This window comes from Ammospiza caudacuta, chromosome 4, assembly GCF_027887145.1.
Source record: "Ammospiza caudacuta isolate bAmmCau1 chromosome 4, bAmmCau1.pri, whole genome shotgun sequence".
NCBI classification, from domain to species: Eukaryota; Metazoa; Chordata; class Aves; order Passeriformes; family Passerellidae; genus Ammospiza; species Ammospiza caudacuta.
Window position 1 is genome coordinate 59,210,501 of NC_080596.1, and position 18,983 is coordinate 59,229,483.

The window sequence follows — 18,983 nt, forward strand, 5'->3', positions numbered from 1 at the left end:
ATCATGTACTTTTGATCTGATTAAGGATCACGAGGAGTTTCCCAGGAAATTAAGTTTTTAAACTTTTCTACTTATATAAATGCAAGCTAGACAAGCTGTATATCCAAAAATATATATGTACTTTACTATACCTATTAGCTGTTAATAAAAAAATAAAGAATTAGAAATACAGGAGAACTTGTAAACCAACTGCAAAATAAGATGCACAGAAATGAGGAAAATCGCTATATATTGTACAGATGTTCACACACTAGGCAGTCCCAAAGTCAATCATAAATTCTCTTATGTACATAAATCTAAACACAAGTTGCAACATTTTATTACTGTATATGTTTTTTTTTCTTAATCATCTGAGACTGCCTTAGCTCCTCAGTCCCATGGGCATATGGGCAAGCTTCAGAAGGTAAAGAACAACCATCAGGATGATGAATGAAAAACCAACAGAGGCGTGTTTTAAATGCTTCAGCTGAAAGGCGCCGCTTCACTTCAGGTTTAGTTTTACTTGGTGGTTTCTCTTTCCTCCAGTCACGAATATTAACTCTCCCATTCAGAACTAAGATTTAAAAACAAACAAAAATCCAGCTGTTAATAGACATCCATAGTAATTATACTGGAAAAAATTGTAGTGACATTCTGTGAATAAAAAACATTCTACAAATGGATCACTCAGGCAAAACCAGATGAGCCATTTGCACAGAAACAGAAAAGTAACAACAAATCACTACAAAGACAATGCAGACACAGTAAAAAGAAGACTTGATTGATTTCCCTGAGAGATGTTTCATTGCGATGCTGAATAGTTTGAGGCACCTTTGCATCATCTTTGTAGACAATTTTTAGCTCATTTTAAATATAGCATTTGGGATCATTGAGAGTAAAATCATCTGAACTTAGATTGCAAGTTCTAACAAAAGAAGTTTTAACTTCAAGAACTGTAATTCTTCCCATGTTTTTAACTTTATGATTCCACATCTAAAATGTGATTACCAGCAAGTGTCTTCTGCTACTTTCACAGTTCACTGACCCAAAAACACACTGCACCAAGGAGATGACAAGTCTAATCCTTCACATGAACCAGCACTCAGTTATCACTGGTTAATAAGGATTCAGCACTTTGGGTTTTTTAAATTCATTTGCTGTGTTAGGACCATGAACTGCACACATACACACTTGTGAATCTCTGTCAACTCCTTAAATGAGTAAACAAAACAGATGAAAGGAAGTTAGCCAGAGAGGAAGAAAACGACAGATGACAAACAACAGTAAAAATGAAGAGGGAAGAATCTGCCACTTTTAAGTTGCCATGTTCTACTTTCATATACTGCTTCAATCACACCTTCTCTCTCAGACACTTGTAGCTTGGGATAGTTAACCAATACCATTCTGCATTCTGATCATTGCTATTCAAAAAGTGACAAGTCCAGTGGAAGTTGAATATCACACAGTCTGCCCTTGATGAATTAATGTCTCCAGGTTCCCTTGTGATACACAGACAGGTCTGAACTCATACTAAGCCAATCAAGAAGCAATTTCAGCTGAGCTTCCTCACAAAAGAAGAAGAAAAATTAACAGGTATTTATTATCAAACATAATTTTTTCCTAGAAAATCAGTCTTGTATTGGACAAGATACCTGATCTAAAGAAACTGCCACTGATCAATTATTCTAAGACCCACTTTCTGTTTGGTGTGTGTGTACATCCATCCACTTCCATGTTTTAAAAGAAAAAAAAAAATCAGTAAAGATGACAAAAGAGCTGTAGCTATGTTCTTCTCTGTCCTCCTGGGCAGGAGCAATGTCCTTGGAGACCACCAGAAGTTTCTTGTTATGGTGACATGCAACTAAGGGAGCAATCAAGTGGTCTCTCCCCAGGCCCTGTGACATAAATTACTGAGATGGTCTGACTTAATCCCAGTCTTTTCTTCATATGTAATGTGCACACAGCCTCCAAGCCAGTTTAAGATGCTCATTCCATTTACAATGTAACACATTGCAAAACCTATTTCAGCTATTCCTAATGATAGGAAACCAAATTCAGACATATAAAAATCTCCATGTGACCAACTCTTTTTAATGGATGGTAACTCAGGAGGATTCTATCAGCCAAGTGTACACAAATATTTAGTGGATGCTAAACTTGCTTAAGCTGACCACTGGCAACAAACAGGTTGCATACTCAGGATTACTTTCCATGGATTAGTTCATCAGTATTTTACAGGAGACACAGAATTGTTAGGACATAACACATTTTGAAATTTGAAGCAGCTTTAATACTGATAAAACCTTGAACATCTCGTATTACTGCAAAGCTACATTTTAGTTTTGCAAAACTTCACACTCACAAAAAAGCCCCAAAGCACAAATGACACAAAAACACACTGTCACCACACATTACAACAGGGGAAAAAAAAGCCAAACCCAAAAAACTGCTATAAACAAACTCAGCCAGCCATGGAGACTTGCTACTGAGTTCTTTCTGCCATGCTACCACAAACTACACAAACACAAGCTTTATAAACACATCAAGCCTCACAATTACAGGTTCTTAGGGAGGCTGATTTTGCTTCATGTCAGCATTTACACTTTGGGGCTTGGTGTGGTCAGACTAAGCCTCAGCTAAATGCTTTAGTAATATTGCTCTGTATTTGACAGCCTCAAAACCATCAATACTTCATAGGAAGAAAAAAGAATAAAAGGTCAAAGAATAGCATCAAATCAGCCACCTAAACTAAAGGCTTGTCTTTTCAGATACAGTCAGTGCAGAACACTTTGCTGATAGATGCCTTACCAATCTCAATTCATAAGAGCTTTACTAACAATATCTTGGAGCAATGGACACAAAGAATATGCAGTTTTCTGCAAAGATACAAAAAGCAGTTAAAAAAACCACCACCACAGTAATTTTTCAGTTAAGTTTAACTGCATATAGAAGAGATAAAATAAATAATTAAGGAGAAGAAAAACCAAAACTCAAAACTCCTTTACCTTCAAATACTTGATGATTGTTCTTGAGTAGTGTCTGCAGGCCTCCATATTCACTTTTCAGCTTTTTTAAAACCTCTTTATCCAAGTGTTCTGCCACTTCTCTCAAGGAAAGGCTTTCTGCAATAAAAAGTGGTAGAATAATTAAAAACTTCTCTATAAAACCTTAATACAATTCAACTTCTATATAAGGTAATGATTATGAGCAGAGTGTCAGAATTATCTACCAGGACTGCAGCAACTTTTTTCTCACAATATGATGTATGGAATATATTTTACATGCATATTGTAAAACAGCAGCTTTCATTTTACAGGACTCAGGTCAGAATTTCCACAGTAAGACACACTTTTTATTTGCTCTGCTTTTTTTACAGTAGCATGTAACCCTCATTGCAATAAGAAGTGTTTATAAGCATGTAGTTACAAGACCCAGTCAGTAACATATGACATACTACAGTGAGTAAATTATAAAAACAGATGGAAGAAAATGGAAAGATGGTAGTAGTCAGATAACTGACTGCTTATACAATTAACAGCAGCTTAACATTCTTTTTGTTCCTAAAACTAAACTAAAAATTCCAAATCTTGTTGTAACCTAATGACACTTTGAAGGACTTCTTACAAACTCTTACAGAAGTATAGCGAATTATTATGTTAATATTCTAAACCATAATATTCTCCCTAAATAGGGTAGAGTTGTGGGTTTAGCTGGGTTTGGTTTAATAAAAATCAATTCTATAATAGTATTTAAGTGTAAACCAGGAAAAAAACTCAAACCAATCTCAAAATATTCTTCTACATGCAATAAAACATAGTGGGAAAAAAGCACCTCTGATTGCTACTGTATTGTTCCCAGTGTTTCCTAAAAATCTATTCAAAAACTTGTAAACTTGCTGGAAAAGACATGTTCTGCCATCTAAAGATAGTGTAAAGGAAAGATAACCTCACCTCCTTGATTCCAAGTATTCATATTTCCACCCTGTTTATCAGAACATGATTTATGGAGGGCTGCATTTAACAGCAAGTTTGCCACATTGAGAACCACTTCATCTACAAAGTCCCGAGGGAGTGAAGCACAATTTCTGACTTGTTCTACTTTTCCTCTGGGTTGAAATCCAGGCATCCAAATTGTACCAGCTGTCTCAGTCTCATCTTCAGGAGGTTCTGAGCCTGCTTCTTTGCACAGACCACCAGAGTGATGCTCATGGTTAAATCCAAGCCTTCTGTCACACGTGGCCACAGCACAGGTCCGACGACTGTTAATAAACTGTGTTATCTGCTCGTCAATCAGAGCACGCTCTGCAGCTGGATAGGTCCTGCTTTTCCCTACAAAACTGACCTATTTTGGCAGAAACAAGTAAATCACCAGCAGAGTCCTGTACTTACACCCAGCCCCACAAACTCCACATGTTTATGCAAGTTTCTCACTACTAAAATAAAATCCAATACCAACTCAATGCTCAGTAACACCTGAGGGGTTTTTAATTCCAGTCTTTGAATATTGGTGTCCCAGAAGAAATCCAGTAAACAAATCATAATCCATCATGCTATAAAATCACACAGCAAAAATATTGTTCCTGACCCTCAGATTATTTAAAGCTGGACACCTCTTCCCACTCAGAACATTTCAATTTAAATTTCACCGGACAAGAAAAAAAGCAATAAGTACAAAAAAGTAGGACAGGCCGCTAGAAAAATTAAGGCAAAATTTAGGTTTTAAGTTTTCCATCATATAGAGTGACATAAGAGAAAATCATGAAACATTTCATTTTTTCCTGTTGTTTTTTCTTTTTTATAGGGACTGTACCTATAACATTAAGAGCGTAATTCCCAAGCAAACAATGAGTATTTTTAATCTCTTTTCAGAGCATATTGTATCAAGTAATGAAGCTGACTATAGTCTTATCTTACAACAATAACAATGAACAAACATCCATACGCTTCAAATAGAGCAGATTTAAGAAAAAAGACAGAGGCCAAAATTACCCTTTTTGTTGATGGAATTCTAAGGCAATCTTCTTCCACATGAAAGCCACATACAAATCCCACTTGGGCAACAAAATCAAGATATTCTCTGTACTGAGTTTTCTTGCATTGTCTTCGGCTGTATTTTCCATGGAAATCAAAGAAGCAGCATGGCAGCACGAAGTAACAACATGAATAGGAAGACCTACAAGAAGGATAACAAACTGCTGAAGAGTAAGTTACTTCAGAAAACACAAAAAATTTAACAAACAACCTATCAAGTGAAAGCAACAATGGAATTTTTATTAAATACAGAGCTTCATGAAGTAATATTTATAACTTCCTTTTTCAATCAAAAGATTAATTTAGTCACAAATACCATTTCACAAAGTATTTGATGCAGCAACCTACTTTGCCAACTTAGTTTGCAGAAGTAAAACTAAATTACTTTTGCTGGTTGTAAAGAGCACAACAGCATGAGGGAAGGCAGAACCATTAGCTTGTATTTACAAGAAAAAAAACACAACAAAAGACAATCAACAGCTTCATATAGGAGGAATAAAGAACAGGTTTGGTTTTTGAATTTCAAAAGCAAAATACTGCACTGAATTCTATGAGAAAGTAAATACTGCATCTGCACTTCTCCACAGAAACGCTTTGTAAAAATAATCAACTTGCATCAAAAGCAGCCAGTCTTAAAAGAACAACTGGTGTGGAACCAAAGCTGACAGTTTTTATCAAGCCTACATATGTAATTATGGGTGGGGAATGTTTGGGTTTTTTCTGCCTGTTTGTTTTTTTAATTCCTTCCATCCCACTCCCCTCCCTCTGCAAAAATACCTAGCTGCAATTACAGGTATCCACGGTGTTAATTCATCTGAATGGTTTCCTATGAGCCAGTCAGTGTCTGGAAAGAGATGACTGTCACCTGGAATGATTGTAGCTTCCTAAAAAACAGAACAACACAGCAAGTGAATCCTCTTACAGGTTTCTTTAAAGCATTTTATTTAAAGCACTAAGCAATAATATCAAGTAATACCAGCTGACAAATACAAGGTGAGTGAGCACCACAGACACCAACGTTTTCCTCAGTTAGCAATTTTTTATAGCTACAGAGAAGCAATTAAGCAAAAACCACCCACAAAACATGGGTCAGCAAAACAGTAGAAGAGCAACTCTGATTAAGATATCTGGCACTTAAATATATATAAACAAAATATCATACACTAAATTATGATTGCTTGCCAATCTCTTTCTATCACTTGTATGCCTGAATTCAGTTTGTCAGAGAGACACTTAATTTGCTGTCTTGCAGCCTGTAGGACTCACACAGCAATTAATTAGAACACAGCTTCATTGTTATTTTCTCCTCCTTCACAGATGCTGCCCAAATCAAATCCTAGTATACAGAACACCACTCTTCACATGCTATCATTCACATATAATAAAACAATAACAAACAAAAGAAACCAAGAGGATGAATTCTTCATGCAGGCTAAATTCAAATGCTCTACACTGGCTATAATGTTTATGCCTCACAAATACATTTTCTCACTTTGAACTAAGTTCAGAAGAGAAAGTACTGAAAGATGTTGACACCATTAAAGTAGCCACTCTTTCCTAAAAATATGCATGAACATTAAAATAATTATTGGGCAAATCTGAAAAAAGTTTTAGATTTGAATTTCCACAGTCCTTTAGGCAAAGTTCTAGAATATAGAAAAGATATGTTCTCTTTAAGTTCTCTTTATAAAGTTCTCTCTAAAAAAACATATCTTTTCTCTTTATATAGAAAAGATATGTTTTAAGAGCTTAGAATTCACATGTACACGTGAATTTCACATGTAAAGAATAAAATAAAACAAAACCACTAATTAGGTAATTTCAGACTATCTTGGTTACTTTCTAAATCCCTCTTAAGGACCAATATGGTGATTGTTCACTTAAAATTGTTCTCTTTAAATACTACAGCTCATTTTTAGATATGTATAAACATTTCTAGATAATGAATGTAACAAGTTTTTTTGGCAGATTACTGGATGTTAAATTACCAAGGCTTTGGTAAGTGTTTTCTTAAGGTTGATTAAACACAATGCTCATACTTTATATTTCAGTTTTGATCATTCAATTTAGGCATAGTATGGATTATCAGTGCCCCACTGCCCATTCTGACAGCCACTCCTAATCACATTTTTATTCACCGTGTCTGACAGCAGTTTGGAAGCACAGAGTGCCACCTGTTACATCCATTTAGGTTGTTAGAACTGTACTGAACCACACAGGTGGCAACATCTACCCTGCAACTCTGCTGTAATTAAAGATCAAACCAAAATTAGCTTCAGGGGTAACAACAGGCCGTGGGCAGGTGCTTTTTCCTTCTGTGGCTCCTGTGGCTACATGAGCCTTGCAAAATCCTTTCACCCTTCCTGTTCCTGGTCTATCTCCTTCTAGCATCAATCATCACTTTCTTCAGCATATATTTTATAGTTTCTTTCTTTCTAGGCAGAAATAGGAACATGTAACACAAAGAGACAATGCTGTTCATCATGATCAGATGTTACTTAGTAGAGTACAACAGGAATGATGGAGCACCACAGATTGATGGTCTGGGTTGCCTGTTGAAGCTTTTCAGGAAGATCTGCTTGCAGACTGCAGTAAAGGAATATGGCAGTTTTGGCAACTTGTACCCAAAATAGCAGGGTGGCAAAGAGAAGGCTACACAACACTGAAATCTGTGACCTCCCATCTGTGAAAACTGAGGTTCTTTCCTAATTTAATGAGCTAGCATCCTCATTGTTGAATGAACAACTCATAATATATTGAATGAACTTTAAATAACATTACTAGAGAATAACTACAGATGGAAAATTTTTTTACTGTCTTGGTAGATGACAATTTTGACAGAACAGAGCAAGAAATTTTAGACCTGCAGAACAAAAACCAGGAACACCTCACCTCTGAAGGGCAACTGCTCATTGGCACCACACTTTAATGAGTATCATATTAATAATGCTTGGAATCAAAGTGAATGTTCCTGCATTCAAATTGTTCATAAAAATGATAACATGAAACTTGAAATATAATCCCTTTTGCAGACACATTTTGTTCATTTTTGAAGACTTTTATTGCAATTATTTATGTTGCCTCCTTTGAGGTTCAACAACAATTTTTCCCCCAAATCAGAACATAGTACTAGAAGGTGAGAATCACTTTCAACCAATTATCCCAAATTTTGAGTGGTTTTATTATCTTTTATGAACTAGTGGTGCAAACAAAGCTGCTTAATACTGATCATCTGGTAAACAGAAAGCTTGTTTCATGGTGTGCATGTCTGTACGAAATCATGCCAGTGGTTCTTGGCTGAGAAACAAGCAAGTTGCAAAGATGCAAGGGTACAATACAATATTCTTCTCATACTTTTCTCCCTTTACAACTTACTCCACCTCCAAGGGATATGGCTAGCAGCATAACAAACCCATGGGTCCCTTTAGACAACTGTGTGTAACCAGTATGCTTCCTTACACTTGCATCAATACATCCTGAAACAATGAACAAATGAATAAATGTATAGATCAGTAAGACTGACATACATTTGCATAATACCTCTAAATGTGTCCCTGGTCCATACATGTCCCATATTTTTCTTCTCCTCACATCAATTCCTCTTCCTGGATGCTGAAATATTTGAACAAAAATACTCTTAAGTACTACTTTTTTCAGAAATTTCAAATAGGTTTAGTAAATGTACATAGTAACTTCAAACATTTCATTCATGTTAAAATTTAGACACATAACAAAAGCCAGCTTTGCCATTTCATCTGAATACTTTTATTCCCTTTCTTCCCTTTGAAATATGAAGGGAATAACTAGGAAACCTTAAGAATATATCTGGTTCAATATTTTACCTGGGCACACCTACTGAGACTGTTCTTGAAAATCTCTATCTCTACAAATGTAAAAACAGAGGTGTTGATTTTTGGTTTGTTTGTTTTTAAAACATCAAAGCCTTTCACAAGTTGAGTACTGCAGCATCCACAGAGCTCAAAGAAAAATGCTACTCTAAGCAGTCCCTAGTGGAGAACCACCTTTCAGCTACTGAAACCCAAACAGTTTTTTCCCCCATCTGATTTAAAGGGAAGAGGAAATAGACTGGAAACTAAAACAAGAAATGAAGAATGTGTAGTATTTGAAATCCAAGAATCTCATGCAGAACTAAGAAAAATCAATTCCTAAAAAAGTCTCATAAAACTCTCATACATGATTTTTGGACAGTCAATGTTTGTCAGCGCTGAAGGAATGACTGATTGATTGAAAAATCCACATGGAAAACAGCAGCTTATGTTACACAAAAGTTTTCTGGCCACACAAGAATAGAAACTTTGTCCTAGGAGAACTTGGAACATTTCCCTACTCCCCCACTGATGTCTCCCTAATAAGAGATATTCATTTCCTCTATAAATTTCCCCATGTTGCCCAAAAGTGGAAAATGCAATTTTCTGAAACAGACAGACCCACCTTCAATGGGTTTTGTTTAGTTTCACTGTTCTGTCATTGCTATTTCAGAAACCGTGCCTCAACAAACTGAATTATGCTGTTGCTACATTTTTAACCCAAAAAGTACAGCATGCTGTTAGGCATTTTTAATTAAGAAATCTCAGGACTGCTTTCAAAGATACAGAAAAACATTTTGTGACATCACAAGTAGAATTCAGTTTGGATAAAAATAAGTTCATGAACACATCTTGTGAGAGGTATGTTGAAATTTCACATTCCTTTCTGCATAACTAAAGTACTCCATTACATTTTCTTTTTCCTTTTACTTTCTTACCTGAGAAAAAATAGCCCTCAATTTAAATTAAATACACTAACTAAGATAAATAAATGAATGATCTAATCCTCTGGTAGGATTTTCTGTTAGTAACTAGAGTGACAAAACCCAGTTTTAGCAACATGAATTAATTTATTTTGGCTATTTGCATGCCAAATAAAAGGAAAGCATAACAAGAATACTGACACTAGTTTTTAATAATTATTTTTAAAATCATTCTATTTACCCCTTCGTTGTTTAGAATATGAACCAGCAAACCATTTCCACATCCAAGATCTACAAATGACTGCTTCTTGGTCAATCCTTTTTCTTTTCTCTCTTCTTCCCAAAGAATCTAAGAAGAGTAAACAAAACATATTAGGCTTCTGCTCTCAAGTTTCCCTATAAGAAACCTTATCGAAAGTTATTTGAGATGAAAAAGAAAACCTGGAAATGCAGATTTGACAGAAAATGTTCACTGCACTCACAGGTAAAATAAATTTAGAGAAAAAAAAGGAAAACCTAAAAAAACCCCAAAACAAAACAAAAAAACCCCACCAAAACAGAAACCCACTGTTTATAGAGTGAAAGAAGAATTATTTTGCATAATATCAATAATTTTCTAAATGCTAAGCACATCCTCCACTCTGTTTTGAGTAATCAGGAGTTGAAATTAATCAGGGCTTTACAACTCTGGGCTAGAATGAACATAAATGTAAAATAAATTGCTGAAACAATGGATGCAAGAGCAGAACAGTGGAAAGCAAGGGAAGTATCAAGTAAACTTCATCAGTGTCTCTGCAAGAACACCACAGATGCATTTATATCCACTGTATTAAAGAAAGTATTGATGGCAGAGCTGAAAATAAACCCCAAAATATTCTTTGTAATCACTTAGTGATATACTGGTACATGTAACATCCCTTTTACTGAACAAAGCAACAGTGTTACCGAGCAAGGTAACTGCCCCAAATTCTACACCAGCTAAGGGACCCCAAAGCATTTAAGAAATTCTAGTCCCTGATCTGTACATAAGTAGGTACTTTTACACAGATATATAATCCATAATTAATAAGTGGCTGTTTTTCTGCAGAATATGGATTAACCTTCACCATTCTCCAACTCTTTTTTCTTCAATGAGAAGTTAGAGATCACACATTTGTAACTCTGCACTCTGATTTTTCACTATGACTACCAAAAATCTTGAAGAGTACTTAACTATGAAAATAAGTATTTGTAACATTGTCAGTTTTGCTAGAAGGAAAAAAGCTCAAGATAAACACAGTCTGCTAATCTCATGGATTATGGTTTTAGATTTACCAATCATTGCACTGTGGCACTCTAGGCAGTATGCAGAAATCCCTAATTACCTCCTTCACAGATCCTACCTATGCCCCAATTCCTGCAGAGGTTTTCACAACACAACAGCCATGCCCTTGGCCATGCTCCTGCATAGTGAGTGATGTCAATATGATTGGAAAATAAAATGAGGTCACATGCAGATGCCATTAACCCATAAAAACTTTACACTGGACCTACTTTTCCTTAGAAAATCACCTGTGTAATGTACTTCTTAACAATGACTTTCATATACCATCAAATAATACCTGAACATTTTGCAGCAGGTTAGGTAATTAATACCATACTTTAAGTTTTCATTTACATAAGCTGCATATTGAATGACTTTAATAACTCTCTGAAAACTACTGCTATATTAGCCAAAACACAACCACTGTAAACCAACAATTACATGTATAAAAATGCTATCACTCTAGAATTTTCTTGTGGCTACAACTGAACTCCTAATTTTCAACACTGAATATTAAAATGGTGGTAAAAATGGTAAAGATGAGTCTATTATATAGCTCTTTCCACAAGCCAGTATCTCAGGTTGAATGTTAAACACCTAATTAACAAAATTAAATAGTCCTCAATGAGTACTATAAATGAGCTAACTTACTCAGAAATACTGATTTAGGTAAGATGCTACAAGTATAGTTCAAATATAGACATGTTTCCATCCATACCCTGGATGGAAAACAAAAATATGTGCCTGCCTTTTAAAAACCTGATGTTTCTAAGAATTGCAGGTGGCAGAATTTACATAGAATCTCCAGCAGATAGATGCTTGAGAAAATTACACCAAGCATTTATCTGCACTTCTAGCATCTGCAGTTGACCTTATTACACTTGAAGATGGGATTTGAGCTGAAATTTTATAGAGAAAAGGCATAGCAGTAAAAAACACTACGTATTTATTTGTTCATAATATCAAATGAACAAGTAATAGAAAAATTTATAAAACAATCAATCCTAATCTCCAATTGATTCAATTTATCACTTCTACAATAGTGTTTTTGACTTTTTCACTAAGAAAGAAATAAATCTTGTGTATGTAGATGACAAATTTCCTGTGAGAGAAGACTGCAGATCTTCATATTTACCAAGAAGTTTTTGTTTACCTCTAAAATGATCTTCTTTAGAGAGGTTCTATTATCATGAAATATAACCTTACAGCATATTATTAGGTAAAGCAGTTCCCTACCAGTAAGTAAGTGGCAATAGCAACATCTTCATAGACAAATTTCTCAGGATCTGTCACTTCAGGCCACACCTTCAGGAAAAAAAAAAATAGAATAAAAAAATAGATAAAAATTTATTTTCTGCATCATCTGAAATAACCTTAAAAATGTTGAGACACAGCAATTTGGATATTTATTCACTTCAGTATGTTTCTGGACTTCTGGACAGAACTTCAGGACTTTCTGAACAGATTTTGGACTTTAACCTCATTAAAATATACCCAGAGAACATAAAGACTGTTTGATTCAACCAAACAATAAAGTTTCTATGAATATTTTGGCTCCTCATGTGCAGGTCACAAGTAAACAGCTGCATGTGTTCTGTAACAGACCATGTATCTTTTGCTTAACTTTCTCACAGAAAAAAAAATCTTATCTACCCCTCTGCAACACTGAGAACATGAACATTTGTAAATTTCTTTTCACAAGGAAAAGACCTGGAATTATCCTGGCACAACAGAACATGAAGAATCAAAATCTGAAGTAGGAAGATAGAAAGTTGAAGTATTATTCCTAAGTGTTACTTTGTAAACAAAGAATTGAAACAATAACTAAAATGCTCAACAGCAGCAATTCTACTACAGAACTCAAGACTGAATTGTTGCCTTACCCAAAACTCTAATTCTCCTCTGCTTTGTTTCTTCCTGTTAGTACAGAAATATTAACAGTAAAACATTTCAGCATTTTCACTGTATGTTTTACAAAAGCATTGACCAATTTTTTTGCAGCTAGAGCCAAGTTTGCAAGAATACAGACATTACTTCATACAGCACTCTGTTGCTCTTCAGGATCTCCAGGATAAGAAAAAAAAAATCACAACACTGCTCCTCTAATTCAAACACATATTAAGATAGTATCGAAAGGTTTTGGGGAAGGAGGTGTTTTATTTATGCCTTTTAAAATGTGGATTTCTATTTATTCCACTGACCTACTTCTTCCTTTTTATCACAAGTGATACATCCAAAATATCCAAATATTTATTGTGAATTTGGCTTTAAGTCCTGCTTTTCCAATTAAGTTTGTGCAAGTACTGAACTGTTGTATTCTCTATATATGCCTAAAAAAAACCCCAAAAGACAAAACCGAAAAACATACATTATAATTAAATTGCTTCTTTAATTAAAAAAAAAAAAAAAATTGAAATAAGCAGCTTCATTACACAAAGAAAAAAAAAATAAGGACAACATTACTGCATTTACTGCTTAAACTTACCTTTACCATCTCTTTGTACTTTTCTTTGAGGTCCTGATAAACCTTGCTGTATTTTGCTACTGAAATGAGTGAGAGTGTACTTTTAAACTCACTAGGTTTTTGCTCCACAGACCATTTAGCCAGTTTGGACAAAAGTTCATTTCCAAGCCATGCTAGTTTGGGGTACACAATTCCATCTGAAAACCAATTTTCTGGAAATGGAGCTACAACAGATACAGACCTTAAAAACAAACAAACAACTTAGTATAAATACAGCATTTCATTATTTCAGCTATCTCAAGGACAGAGAAAACAAGGATGAAGTTGAGAAAATCAGCAGATCAGGGATATAAAACTAGACTGGAGAATAAGTAAATATGTAGAGAAATAACAAACCAATGAAATTACTGAATAATGGAACAGTTTCCTCTGAATTTTGTTAGCTCCCAATTCAAAGATAGTACATAAGAGTCCAGCCTGCATTTAACACAATAAATGAGGACTCACAGATGATGAGCAACCTGACCTCACAAGACAGCCAAACACTACACAATGAAAGTCAACTTTTCAAATTCCTGAAAAATAACAGGCAAAATTAAGAGAAAAATATACCCATTGTCACAACTCATTATTTTCATCATCTCTAACATTATTCAGATTTTATTAGAGCATCCCTGGATGCTCAGGACCAAAGTGACTGGTCCACATTTCAATGACTAAAGCTCAGGCACTTACAGCAACTGTGGTTTGACCCTCCCCTTACTGACACCCACAGACCCTTTCTCACAGGCACTGCTGCAGGCACTGTTACATCCTTGTGATCACAAGAGGCATATTTTTTCTAAATCACACAAAGGTACAGTCAATCTTTACATTCAAAGGTGAAACAAGTTTGTTTTACATTATTCTGGGTATTGTACATGTTTCTTTTTAGAGAACACTGTGCACTCACATCACACCACTACTGTAATTTACTAATCAAGCAGAAAATTATAAAATCTAAATTGCCTACATAGCAATACTAAACCATTGTGTGACTCTTGCAATAACTTCTTGTTTGCTTCCTCTCCTCACCCCACACTTACCATTCCTCATCTTTTATGTGTTTAAGTTGAATTTGATAGATATTGGACTTTTTAACGAGGTATTTTCCTTCACTGTTTTCCTCCAAAGGCAGAAAGGTCACAGTTCCATTGTAAACATCTGAAAAGATATGCAAATAAGGGTTTATTATTCCATGGTGCAGCACCAAAATGAACTTCTGCATGCAAACCACTGAGGCAAGATCTAAAACAACAGAGAAAGGAGCACAATGCCAGGAATAGATCTGTTTCTTGGTGTTCCTGACTTCTGAAACTACTGGATGATTTGAATTCTCCAAATTTAGCATTCTATGGCATGATGCTCCCAAAATATCAAGGGCTGACCAGGAGTATTCATTTTCATCACACCTATTTTAATAAAGTAAAAACTAAACAATAAGATTTTTCTAGTATATTAATATCCCACAGCAAGTCCAGAGTCCTGGGAAGCAGGTGTATATGCAGTATTACTTCCTCTAAAAATTAAAAAAAATCTTTTTAGCTATTATTTACCCAGGGTGACTTTTTCAGACTAACTTCCTAAGTTCTCGGTTTTGAAAACGTCTTTTTAATTACATCAAAACAAATCTTCTTGCAAGTAAAAATGCTACACTGGCTACACAATCAATTTTCAATAGACTCCAAAATTTTCTGAGTTAGACAAGAAAGAATTAATTAGCAATAGAGTAAATGTTAAGTCTTGCTATCTCATCTCATCCTCAGCAATACCACTTCTAAAATATTTTAATTAAAAATAATTTTAAAACATTAAAAATATAAAAAAAAATAATTTAAATCTCCTAGGCTTTCTCTATGCTCTATAGGTGCAGCTCAGGAGCATCTTCCCTTAGCATCAAAAGAAAAAATAAATCAAAACTGCAACATATAATATTTTTTTTAAAGGCACCTATTTTTTGAAGGCATCAGGTAAGAATCAAAGGCCTCAAGAACATCCCAAGTGTGCCCCATAAATGACTATCAGTCTTTTTGACTTGTAAGTTGAGCTGGACTTCTTTTTCTTTCTGGACTTCTGATTCTTTCCAAAACACTACTACTAGAATTTAATCCATACAACAGCTTTCCAAAATTTATCTAAAAATAGTGTCAAGTTCTACCCTATGCAAGTTTGTTTATATTAGCAGGATTTATTGGGGCATTTTACCATCATACAGAGAAAAATCACCACAAAGCAAAACAAAAACAAACAAAAAACCCTCACACATACAAAAACATTAAAAAAAAACCCAACAAAAACCAACAAATCGAGATTCTTTCTGAATGTGAAAAAAACTAATGACTTGTTTTTAAATTTTTAAAAGTTTAATAGTAATAAAATGGTTATAAAAATAGCAGTATAATTAGAGTAATAATAATTTGGATAATCTGGATTAGGACAATATGAGACAACAGAAACAAACGGTTACGGACATCTGGGTACCTTTTTCTGGGCAATCTAAGCCCAAAAAAGGACCCCCGTTAACAGAGGATTAACCCTTAAAAACAATAATTTGTTACATATTTATACACATCATACATGATGCATAAATTCTATTCAAACAAAGGATTTTGTCTGGTCAGCATCAACTTTTTCCTCTTAATCTTAACGGCATCTTCATGTTTGAGAAAAGCAGGAAGAAGTTAATTTCTTCTGATAAAAGAGCAATAAATTCTCTTTCTCTGAAAGATTCAGGTGTCTTGTGGCTGCTATTTCGCTGCGAGTCCTTTCTTCAAAGAAAAGTATCATCTTACATAATATAATTTCTATTTTAACATTATAACTCTATTTAACACATTACTAAAAAATTAATACAGCATAATTTTCTAACATAACACATATAACATTCATTTTAATATTTGTGAAAAGCCAATCATAAAGTACGCATCCTTCACATTAAGCAATACTAAACATGAAGAAAGTCGATACAGACACTCCTACTTGGCCAGGCAGCTGTCACAGCAGCCTGCTCTGTTCAGAAATTCCGCATTTCCCAACACTCCAGTCACCCCTGGCAAAGCTGTCATTAGGCCTGCACTATGAGCGTGGGCAGCAGCTCCTGAGTGCCACAGCTCCCTGGCCTCTCTAATTTGTATTTCAATGCTGAAATTTTAATGCTTCCTGGCGCAACAACGAAAGGTAAAAAATAAACCCTAGGTACACGACAGGGACAAAAGTCCACCGTCGTTCCCACAAACAGGGGGAAAAGTGGGCGTTTCTCTCATGTGCGAGACAATCTCTGAGGGGACAGGTGCGCGACAGCCCCAGCCCCTCACAGCCCCCAGCGCCGCCCCGCTCACCGTGCACCGCCAGCTCCCGGGCCGGGGGCGCGGCGGGGCGGCCCCGGGGCAGCAGCGTCCTCAGCACGGCGCGGAGCTCGCCGGGCCCGCCCCAGGCCACGAGGGGCGGCGGCAGCGCCAGCTGGCCCCGCACCTCCCTCCAGAGCCGGCCCAGCTCCGCGGCCCCCGCCGTTCGCCCCTCCTGCCCGCCGTCGCCCCCGCTTGCCCCCGCAGTGACGATGGAGGGCGATATCTCCCCGCCCTCGCCGAGCGGCACCGTCCCCTCCGCCTGGACAGCGGCGCCGCTCAGTCTCCTGTTGGCCACCTGCGGCTTCTCCAGCCACACGCGCACGGCCGCCCAGAAGCCGCGGGGCAGCGCGGCGCCGCCGGGGTCCCGCACGGCCGCCGTCCGCACCGGCCCCATCCGCCGCCCGCTGCCGCCGCCGCGCCAGGAGGCGGAGCGCGTCGCAGGCTGCTCTCGTCAGTTCCCGAGGCGGAGACGGCGCCGGCCGCAGGTACGTACCGCGTCCCCTGGCCCCCGCCTGTGGCTCTGAGGCTCTGAGTGCCGCAAGAGACCGCTGCGGTGCCGTCCTGCGGCTGAAAACGCGAGGAGCTGCCAGCAGGGCGTGAGGCTGGAGGGTCGTCACGGCATGTGCTGCTCTGTTTAGGGACGGTCTGTGCCGCTGTGACAGCTGCGTGAAAACGCTCCGGAGGGCAAACTCCACACCGGGACGGCTGACTGACACCGGACAGTCAGCCCGGCCCATTAGGGAGACAGCTCGGTACACCATTTTTAGCAAATAACAGCACATTGTGTGGTCTGGGTTTGCCCTGTCTGAGCAGAAGCCGTGCCCCGCCGTGAGTTCGGGCCGCTCGAACAGCGGCCGTGCCGTGAGCCCGCACGGGAAGCGGTTCGTGCCCTGCCCGGGGGTGTCCTGCTCTGGGCCCCTGCCAGCAGCAGATTGCTCGGAAATGCAGAGCCGCTAGAAAAGAAAATAAAGTAAAACACCGGTTATATAATCTCTTAGCCGTGAGGGTACAGTATCATTATTCTTGACAGCTACCAAGTGTCTGAGCTGTGTCATTATTACGTGAGATAGTTGAGGATAGTACCCTGCAAACTGTCCTTTGCCCTCTGATTTGTGACCCGTGTTTGGTGCCCGGGTGTGAATTTGAATTACTAGCAGGAGCGCTTTCCATGGAAAAAGGTTTCCAACCCAACATTTTGCAGTGAAACTGCAGCAGTTCTTTTCAAATTGAAAATAATGTGGTTTTTACTTCCACCTTCAAACACGTTTCAAAATTTCAGAGCAAGGCTGAAATTAACGCTGAAGTTATTCTTTAGGACAGCCCGTTGTTACTTTCTTATTGCAACTACCTGTTTTGGTTTCTTAATTAGGTTTTGAAACTGTTGACTTGGAGCCAAATTATATTAAACCATTGCATGAAGTCAGAAAATTTATAGTATATTTTATGTACAGAACGCTTTTTAAAATTAACTCTTAGGTTTTCTCATTTGGGTAATATTGCTGATTTGCAATGTAGATAAAGTTAGATGCAATAGCTGCAATATTGCAATGTAATTTTTTCTCTTTTATGAGTGAAAAGCCTATTTTCCAATTACAAGTGTAAAGCCTATTACAAGTGTAGTATCTGTTTATTTGGCTGGAGGTTGAAACACTTTCTCAATGTCCTTTTTGTTATTTTTTATTTTCTTTCTTTCCAAACCTGTTGTGAGTACTGGAGCTGCCTGCATCTTCCTAGAACTGATTTGGAAGTCACATGCAGAAATACTATCCTGCTGTTCCCTTCTACTGTGTTTGTACTGTTCAGAGCTAGAGCATGACCTCCATAAAAGAATAAGGTTGAAAGAAAAGAGAGGTATCAAGGAGATATATCAAGATGATGGAGGGGGGAAAGGGGTTGAAAAGGCAGACTGCTGAAGTAGTTTCTGTACTTCATTATATTCAAAGTTTGTAGTGAGCCCTTGGCCAGCCCTGGGCCAGGATGTCCTGCCTGTACCTTTGAGCTGCTTCTTTCAGCCAGTCTTTCGGCTGCCCTGTCCGATGGTTTCTGCTCCCCCAGGCACAGCAGAGATCTC

At 37.2% G+C, this 18,983-nt stretch overlaps 2 protein-coding genes across 2 annotated transcripts in view; one reads left to right on the top strand and one right to left on the bottom strand.

Moving 5' to 3' along the window:
• Nucleotides 1-229: 229 nt before the first annotated feature.
• Nucleotides 230-17,306, bottom strand: TRMT44 (tRNA methyltransferase 44 homolog). The gene is made up of 11 exons (XM_058803165.1): nt 16,904-17,306; nt 14,612-14,729; nt 13,548-13,767; nt 12,299-12,367; nt 10,001-10,108; nt 8,550-8,621; nt 5,787-5,893; nt 4,968-5,151; nt 3,930-4,320; nt 2,985-3,101; nt 230-553 (listed from the first exon to the last, which is right to left on the bottom strand). The coding sequence occupies exons 1-11, from the start codon at nt 17,304-17,306 to the stop codon at nt 321-323; spliced, it is 2,022 nt and encodes a 673-aa protein (XP_058659148.1). The 3' UTR covers nt 230-320.
• Nucleotides 17,239-18,983, top strand: part of ACOX3 (acyl-CoA oxidase 3, pristanoyl) — a 31,884-nt gene continuing 30,139 nt past the window's right edge. The window contains exon 1 of the mRNA XM_058803164.1: nt 17,239-17,397. The gene's annotated coding sequence lies outside the window, so the exon portion shown is untranslated. The remainder of the gene's footprint in view (nt 17,398-18,983) is intronic.

Coding starts and splice junctions, on each gene's coding strand:
- TRMT44 (XM_058803165.1), bottom strand. CDS start 17,306: ATGGGGCCGGTGCGGACGGCGGCCGTGCGGGACCCCGGCGGCGCCGCG. Junction 13,768..14,611: donor CACATAAAAGATGAGGAATG/GTAAGTGTGGGG, acceptor TTTGTTTTTAAG/GTCTGTATCTGTTGTAGCTC. Junction 3,102..3,929: donor GAATACTTGGAATCAAGGAG/GTGAGGTTATCT, acceptor TTTTTATTGCAG/AAAGCCTTTCCTTGAGAGAA.